The sequence below is a fragment of the Gossypium hirsutum genome, chromosome A08 (assembly GCF_007990345.1).
Source record: "Gossypium hirsutum isolate 1008001.06 chromosome A08, Gossypium_hirsutum_v2.1, whole genome shotgun sequence".
In the NCBI taxonomy this organism is placed as follows: Eukaryota; Viridiplantae; Streptophyta; class Magnoliopsida; order Malvales; family Malvaceae; genus Gossypium; species Gossypium hirsutum.
The window spans coordinates 115,464,411-115,473,491 of record NC_053431.1 but is presented as its reverse complement, the minus strand read 5'-3'; the positions used below and the strand labels follow the sequence as shown (position 1 = coordinate 115,473,491).

Genomic DNA, 9,081 nt, shown 5'->3' with positions numbered 1-9,081 from the left:
ACATAGACTTATGATAGTTTAACCTTTATACTACAAAATATTTATTATTAATATATTTATAAATGTAATAAATATTTATTATTAAAATATTAATATTGAATATTTTCAAAAATATTATTTAAAAAATTTATTATTAAATAAAATTGAAATATTAAATAATAAATTATTAATATCAATAATAATTTATTATATGATTATCTATAAATAATTAAATATTTATGTTTAGTAATATTAAAAATTTTAACAATTTGTATTAATATTTTATTTAATTTTAATTTTTTTAAAAAATAAAAATTTATTTTTAATATAATAATATTAAACTTGAGTAAATTTTTTTTTTTGAAAACTCGACTGGACTTTTATAAAATCTTAAACCTTAATAAAACAAATAGTTTCAATAGCACTAGACTTAAGTCCAGTAAAGAAAGCCAATTAAAACATGAACAAAGCAGCAGGACCCAAATCTGCACAGAATTGGCCCATGAAATTTAAAATGAATGAAACAAAAAAAGGAAACCTAATCCTATCCTATACCAATCGAAATCAACAGCTAGACACTATAAGTCAGTGTCCTTTCATATCACCGTCCCAGCTTTTGATGATAGTAGGTTTCAAAAAATCTTTTAGTCTTCTGCTACCTATTTCCAACGAAGGCCTACTTTCCTTTTTCAGTCTGGTAGCCTTGGCCAACTTTTCTCCAGTGCGCGACGAACATAACCTGGAACATCATCCAGCAAGTAATGGCCTTCACCCTTTTTTAGTGTCTTTTTCGCAAGAATATGGGCGTATGTATTCTCTATTTTAGGGATAAAATGAAACTCAATCTCTTGAAAATGGACCTTTTTGCTGTGAATATCTCTGATAAGTGTTCCAATAACCGATCTGTCGAAATCTATAATTTGGCATTTCTTTATTACAGTTCTTGAATCTCCCACTATTTCCAAAATACTAAAACCCATAGAAATTCCTAATCGCATGGCTTGTAATCCTGCATATGCCTCCGCTGCAAAAGGAGATGCTACATTGAAGTGGAGAACCGTCTTTGATGCCAAGATCTCACCCCCCACATCTCGTACTACCATTCCCGAAGCAAATCTGCAAGATTGTTGGTCGAAGGCTACGTCAAAGTAAATTGCCACACTTGTTCTCCTATCGACATATTTATGGCTTCTATATACTTTTAAGGTGAGTTTCTTCTTTTCTATGCCGTCCAACTCAGAAATATAACTATAAAATTTTTTTTGAAATGTACCTACCCATCGTACTTTTCCTTTCATAGATTAACCAATTTCTATATGTCCAGATTAACAAAAGTCCGCAACAGAAAAGACGACACTGTTCGCTAGTCCCCGGACTAAAAACCTAGGTAAGCCACTCCCACATGCTTTGAATGACATTATTAAGTACCCAGAAAAGGTTTAAGTACATCCATACCACCATTGTTGTAGGACACTGCCGAAATATATGGTTACTGTCTTTCCCATAGTGACGACACCGAGGACAATGAGCTTCCACAACCACTTTTTTATGCTTGAGATTAGCTAGAGTAGGAATATAATTTCAGGAGATTCTCCATACTATTATTGTAACTTTCGAAGGGATGTATAAATTCCATACTTTTCTGTAAAAATCTTTAGTCTCAGCCTATATATATTATTACTAGGATCCGAATTAGTCTCCTGTAATAGTTTATAGGGGCTTCTAACTGAGAAATCGCCAGACGGTTCTCTTCTCCACACTTGGAATTCATCGTGTATTGTCTCCGCCAAAGGGATCCACATAATTTTCTTTACAATATCCGCATTAAAGGTATTAACAATTATATCTGTAATCTGTTTGCTTCATCTCCCGAAATCCATAGATCATCCCAAACAGAAATTCGATCCCCCATATCAACCCTCCAACATAGGCCTTTCTCCAGGAGTCTTTTTGCTGCCCAAACGTTCTTTCAGGTAAGTGAAGGTAAATTCCCTAATTGAGCATTAAAAAAATTCGAGTTTGGATAATATTTTGCTTTCAAAACTCGAGCTAACAAAGAATTGAGAAAATTAATAAGGCGTCAACCCTGCTTAGCTAATAACGCAATATTAAATTTGTCAAGATTTTGGAAACCTAGGCCACCATCTTCTTTTAATGAATATAGATCCTTCCAAGCACACCAATGAATATCATTTCTACCTCGACTTTTTTGCCACTAGAATTTAGCAATTATACTCTTCAAATCAGCATATAAAGATTTATGGAGTAAGAAACAACCCATAGTGTAAGTTGGAATGGATTGAAGGATAGCCTTTATGAATACCTCTTTCCCTCCTTGAAAGAGATGCCTTATACTCCAGTTAACGATTTATTGCTTAAATCTATCCTTTAAGACTTGAAAAGACAATTTCTTTCTTCTTCCCACCATACTGGGGAGCCAAGGTACCGTTCTGGATCATTTGAGTTATGCACCCCAAGTACGTTGGAAATTGTTGTTTTTTCCTCCTCCAGCGTATTGATACTTAAAAATACTGTAGACTTATTATAATTAACACATTGACCAAAACAAATATCATATTCGTGCAAAATCTGCTTCAAATAATGAGCACCTCTTTCTGTAGTCTCCCCAAGTAAAATACAATCGTCTGCAAATAATAGATCTAGAATAAATTTAATTTTTATATAAAGCCAAAATCACACATAAATAAATTATTTACTAAAAATAATTTGCGCTCTTCAAAATAACTTATTTTCTGTATGAGTTATTTTCAATCCGTCAAGATGTTTTTCATAAAATTAACACGGCCAAATGTGGAAAATATTTTTCGAAAATTATGGGCATCGAGAATAACTGAAAACCCCATAATATCCTCCTCCTCCTGCACTGTGCACTCAACCCTTATTTCCCTTTTCCATAATCTCCAAACAAGACATACAACGAGCTCCATAACCAAGTCAAACTAATTCAACTCAACACTTCACTTCACTTCACTAGTCTTTGATTGTTTTTTCTATAGTTATAATGCAAAAGAGTCCTTCAGCTTCTTCCTTGGGTCCAGGTGGTCTAGACCTGGCTCAAGCCTTCTTCAAGCCCATCCTAAACACCGATCCACCTTCCTCCACCAAGCGCCATACCAAGATCTCCGTCATCGGAGTTGGGAACGTCGGTATGGCTATCGCCCAAACTATCCTCACCCAGGACTTAGCCGATGAACTCGCCCTCGTCGACGCCAAGTCTGACAAGCTCCGCGGCGAAATGCTCGATCTCCAACACGCCGCGGCGTTCCTCCCACGCACTAAAATCAACGCGTCCGTTGATTACTCCGTCACCGCTGGATCTGATCTGTGTATTGTCACTGCTGGCGCCCGTCAAAACCCTGGCGAGTCTAGGCTGAATCTGCTGCAGAGGAACGTTGCTCTGTTTTCGAATATTATTCCTCCACTGGCAAAGTACTCGCCGGATTCGATTCTATTGATTGTTTCGAATCCGGTGGATGTGCTAACTTACGTGTCTTGGAAACTGTCGGGATTTCCATCGAATCGGGTCATCGGTTCGGGAACAAACTTGGATTCGTCGAGGTTTCGGTTCTTGATCGCCGATCATTTGGACGTCAACGCTCAGGATGTGCAGGTCAGATCATATATTAATATTTTATTGCAACTGAATAGTTACTTATTTGTTATATAACGTTAGATAATGGGACCACATAGTAATAAATTGACATTAAAATTAAATGTGTGATTTTAGTTGAAATATGCTCTTGGAAGATGGTGGAAATATTCAGTTAATTGATTCAATTGAAATTTTAAAAAATTTGGTGGAATTATTCGATAGTAGAACTATGCTTATTGACTTAAAATATGGTGTATGTAATGTTCATGTATGTTTGGTGGGTTTAAGTTTTCATTGAAAATTTCATTATCATTATAAGTTAGTAAATTTGTACATAATTAGTTATTTTGCTTGTGTGTAGTTTATTTATATCCAGATTTTAAAAGTTTTAATGTCTCATGGGTTGAAAGGTAGCTTGTTTCAGAATTTAGTTTTGTCTTTTTGCATCTTATTGGTTAATGTCTCATGAATTTGAGCGTGTGTAATATCATCCGATTTATGGGCAGTTGAATTGCTAAAAGAAACATATAGCAGGGGCTAACGACACAATGAAATGCCTTTGGCAAATCCTTCACTTGGGTTGCATTTGCACAAGGGAACTTACTCTCAGTTCTCAAATATCATATAAGGTTAAAAGCTAAAATTAGTTTTGAATTCTGTGTGGGGAAGGTCTATTCAACAAGTTTGCTGAAGTATTTACCGTTTAGAAAGCAGGTAGTAAAGTAGCAATTTAACAATGCTTGTAAAAATATTTGCAGGCCTTCATAGTTGGTGAGCATGGAGACAGCTCGGTAGCACTCTGGTCTAGCATTAGTATTGGTGAAGTGCCGGTGTTAAGCTTCCTAAAGAACCAGCAAATTGCCTACGAAAAGCAGACCCTTGAGAACATTCACAAAGCTGTTGTTGAGAGTGCGTATGAGGTGATTAGTCTCAAAGGGTACACTTCTTGGGCAATTGGCTACTCAGTGGCTAACTTGGCTAGAAGTCTACTTAGAGATCAGCGGAAAATCCACCCAGTCTCAGTCCTTGCCAAGGGGTTTTACGGTATCGACGGTGGTGAAGTTTTCTTGAGCTTGCCAGCACAGCTCGGTAGAGGTGGGGTCTTGGGCGTCACCAATATCCATTTGACTGATGAGGAGGTGCAAAGGCTTAGGAAATCGGCTGAGACCATTCTTGAAGTTCAAAGTCAGTTGGGATTGTAAGAAACTACCGTTGCCTACCAATATTTGAAAGGTTCTTTTTCTTTAATGTGTATTTTAGGTTTTATACTTGGTATTTAAGTTTTGTTGGACCTGCAGATACTTAGATTGGAAAATCATTCAACAAATTGCTACCTCTTATTAGTACTTAGCTATTGATTCATCTCATCAATCAATCAAATTGAATCACATGTATTAAATAAAAAATGTACTTTTCCTTCTATTTAATTTTAATCTTCATTAATTAAAATGTACTTAAAAATAAATAATTCTTAATGAATTAAATTTTAATTTTAGAATAAGAAGTTTGATAAATTTTAAGACTTTAACATCCATTAGAAATAAAGTTTTATTTCATTTATACTTATTATGTTTATAGTGGTAAATATACCTATTGATCAATAGAGAATTACTTATCTCTCTTTTTTTTTTACTCTCTTTACTCTTTATTTTATAACACCTTATAACACTCTTCACCCGTATCCGTCTCCGGATTAAGGTTACAAGGCATTGCCGATCAAAATATAGTTCAGAATAGTCATTAATTACTATTCATGCATAAAATGATATATTTTCCTTTACAAAATTTTTCCATACTCAAATTAATAGCAATCCTCTTATTTATACAAGTCAAATTCTTATATATATATATAAAGCACATAACCAATTAAAATCAAACATGCATTATTAATCATATTACATATACGAACCAAGTTTCAAAATTCAACCATATCAATATCATGGATATAATCAAATTTTCGAACCAATTAACTTGCATCAAAACCATACTACATATGCTTTATAAATACGTAATTCGAACCTTATGACCATCAAATTTCATAGCATGCGAATGACTAAATCATTAACCAACATTTTTCATCTCATGTACCAAACATGCATTAATACTCCTTTTAGTACAATTTCATTACTTTAACTAAATACTAAACATACCATTTTGCTTATCTATACACATCCGCATTTTAATCCATGCCAACCATGTCACATGGCATAATATTCATTAACATATAAGACTAGTTAACATTACATCATAGCCAACTATACTTTGAATGCTTTCATATTATACGCATATCATCCTAAAAACAAGTCATTTCTAATCTCAATTACCAAGCCATAATTATCCCACTCTATTAACTATTTAATGAACAAACCTATTCGTCTATTATGCACATTCACACATTAATCTAAGTTAAACTATCCACACGTCTTTATAGTCATACTTGTATATAACACATAAACAAGCATCACTTAATAACCAAATACAATTATAATTATTGCCAACTCATGCGCATTACACTAAAGCCACATTAAACATTTTTGAAACACAAATAACAAATCAAAGTACACTTAATTCGCAGACTAATTATCATGCCCAAAAATACATATTCACAACCAATAAATTAGCCATCTATTCTATCATCAAATTTAACCTCAATAGGTTATACCATTTCATAGTTAATTAACATTATTAACTAGACATATTATACTTGCTCTAATGACCGACCAAACATCCATAAAACATAGTCATCTTTTGCCACTAAATACCGTACCAAACGACCATTTTCACAAGCAATCACTTATACATACTTAGCTTATAGGAACATATGCATTATATCAAAAACACATCCATCAACTAATCATTACTCAAACGGAATCATATAACCGAACACACCATACATATATACCATGAAACATACTTCCCAAAATGAGCTTATATCATGACCAAAAATACATCATATTGAACATCATTATCAAGCCATCCTCGCATGGCTATTTATAAACAATTCAAAACTAACCATAACAAAACTAGCCTATACATGCCATATGTCTTAGTTACAAACTTCAAAAGTACCGAATAATGGTCAATAGTGTGATGATGATCCTTGACGATTCTCGAGCTCAAAGCTAGCTTTATATATCTATAAAATAGAGAAAGAATGCACAAAATAAGCTTTGAAAGCTTAGTAAGCCATAAGCAAATAATTCATCACAAGAACACATATAACACAATTCGAATAGGCCAAATTTAGTTAATCTTATACACATATACAATCACTTTTCTCATATAATCCATATTACCACATCAATTAACTCTAGTTACCTTATTTTTCAATGAACATATAATCCTCATACGTACCTGAATTATTTAGATCAAATTCACCTTCGGTCACGATTTGACATTGCCCGATGAACCGTTCGAAATTGTTAGGGATACACGGAAATCATATAAAGCTCATACAATGTCATATCCCGAATATGGTCTTACATGTTAACGCATATCAATGCCACTGTCCCAGACATGGTCTTATATGAATCATATACGATGCCAATGTCCCAGACATGGTCTTACACGTTTTCTCACTTCGATGCCAATTTCCCAGACATGGTCTTACACGAAATCACATCTCGAAAGCCTTATGTCATGACATCAGTATTCAATACATTTCCTAAGATTCGTTCGGGGCTTACGACTTCGTAATTAAATCAATTCATGCACAAAACTAGCCAACCAATGCTCAAATCAATTCGGAAATATATATTTTAATACATACAATTCAATTCGGCTACATATAATATATATACATTTGAATTTAAAAACATTTAATTACTTATGAACTTACCTCATACGGAAACGAACGGATCGGAACGACTATTCAATAACTTTCGACTTCCCCCGATCCAAATCTAATTTCTTCCTTTCTTGATCTAAATCAATTTAAATTTAACTTATTTAATTACATATTCATTCAATTTCACCCAAAAACACATAAATGGGCATTTTTCACTTTAGCCCCTAACATTTCACATTTTCTAAATTTTAGTCCCTATTTCAAAACAACTCAAAATACACAAAATTTCAACATGCTCATGTTAGGCCAAATTTTCCTTAAGTCTCTAGCAGCCCATTAATTTCATTTATTTCACATTTTGATCCCTCAATTTATAAATTTCACAATTTAGTCCTTAATAAGCATTTTTATCAAAAATCACTTAATAAACTATAATAATCTAATAACAAATATTTATTTTTCATCATCAAACAACAAAAACATCAAGCTATCAACAATGGCAAATCACAAATTCATAATCAAATCCGAAAATTAAAGCATGGGCTAGCTAGTATACGAAGCAACGATTTCAAAAACATAAAAATTATCAAAAATCGAGCAAAGAACATACCTAATTTAAGACATCAAAGTGCCGAACTTGCAAGCTTCAAAATGATTTATTTTTCTTCTTAGCTTTCGGCCAAAAAGAGATAATGCATGCATTTTATGTTTAGTTTTATTTTAATTACATTTTATTATCCATTTACCATAATAACCTTAATGATTTAATAATAAAACCATATAATGCATGCCATTACCGTCCATTCATGTATTCAATGGCCTAATTTCATTTTAAGAACTTTAAAATCAAGAAACCATATCAAATAAGTACTTTAACAACTAGAAAGCCACTTTTACATTTTATGCAATTTAGTCATTTTATCAAATTAATTAATCAATCGATAAAACTAAATCACGAAAATTTCACACATATCAAATAACACTCTGTAAATACAAAAAATAATATTAAAATAAATTTACAACTTCGGATTTGTGGTTCTAAAATCACTATTCCATTTATCTAAAATCAGGTTGTTACACACCTTATCAGCATGATATTCAATTTTTTTTTATATAAATTTTCTCATAACTTAACTAAGAATTAAAGCCACACTCAATAACCTTCAAACTTAACCCTCAACCATTGCTCCAATCCACCACTTCATGTATTGTTTGCAAAGAAAATTTATAATAACATTTGCAGTTGGTTTCAAGAAGAAAATAAGATTCTAATATAAATCTAACTCATATATCTTTTTAGCAACCTCATTAACCATTTAACTACACAAAGAAGACTCATATTTTGTGTAAAGAAAATTATAAAACAATTGCCACTAAAGAGAAGAAAAGGTAATCCCATATAGTATGTTTTCTCCATTATTTTCTGATTTTTGGTAAAAAAAATTTATGAAGGAAAAATATCATCTTAAAGTTTGTTTTAAATTAGGGTTTTTTATTGAGTTATATTATGCATTATTTTTAAATGATTAAAGATTTAATGGTTAAATTATTGTTATTAAATATGCTTAAAATTTTATTAAAATTGTGATGGAGGATCTTATTAACCTGTATTGTTAAATGATGGGACTATCTTTTAAATTGAATTATTAATTATAAATAGTTGTGTAGCATCCTATACCCGATCCGATTGCCGAGTCTGAGT

At 32.4% G+C, this 9,081-nt stretch overlaps 1 protein-coding gene and 1 long non-coding RNA gene across 3 annotated transcripts; one reads left to right on the top strand and one right to left on the bottom strand.

Moving 5' to 3' along the window:
- Positions 1 to 520: 520 nt before the first annotated feature.
- LOC121203531 (L-lactate dehydrogenase B) lies at positions 521 to 4,919 on the top strand. Of its 2 annotated transcripts, none has more exons than XM_041074865.1 (5): positions 521 to 737; positions 1,013 to 1,185; positions 1,304 to 1,366; positions 1,449 to 3,610; positions 4,351 to 4,919. In XM_041074865.1, the coding sequence occupies exons 4-5, from the start codon at positions 3,002 to 3,004 to the stop codon at positions 4,792 to 4,794; spliced, it is 1,053 nt and encodes a 350-aa protein (XP_040930799.1). In that variant the 5' UTR covers positions 521 to 737; positions 1,013 to 1,185; positions 1,304 to 1,366; positions 1,449 to 3,001; the 3' UTR covers positions 4,795 to 4,919. The 2 variants fall into 2 exon arrangements, with proteins under 2 accessions (XP_040930799.1, XP_040930800.1); XM_041074866.1 differs by having other exon boundaries at positions 568 to 737; positions 920 to 1,185.
- A 1,503-nt stretch (positions 4,920 to 6,422) lies between these two features.
- On the bottom strand, positions 6,423 to 8,080 carry LOC107942081 (uncharacterized). Its single transcript, XR_001695756.2, has 3 exons — positions 7,990 to 8,080; positions 7,431 to 7,515; positions 6,423 to 6,728 (listed from the first exon to the last, which is right to left on the bottom strand). It is a non-coding gene; the product is annotated as an uncharacterized lncRNA (long non-coding RNA).
- Positions 8,081 to 9,081: the final 1,001 nt, after the last annotated feature.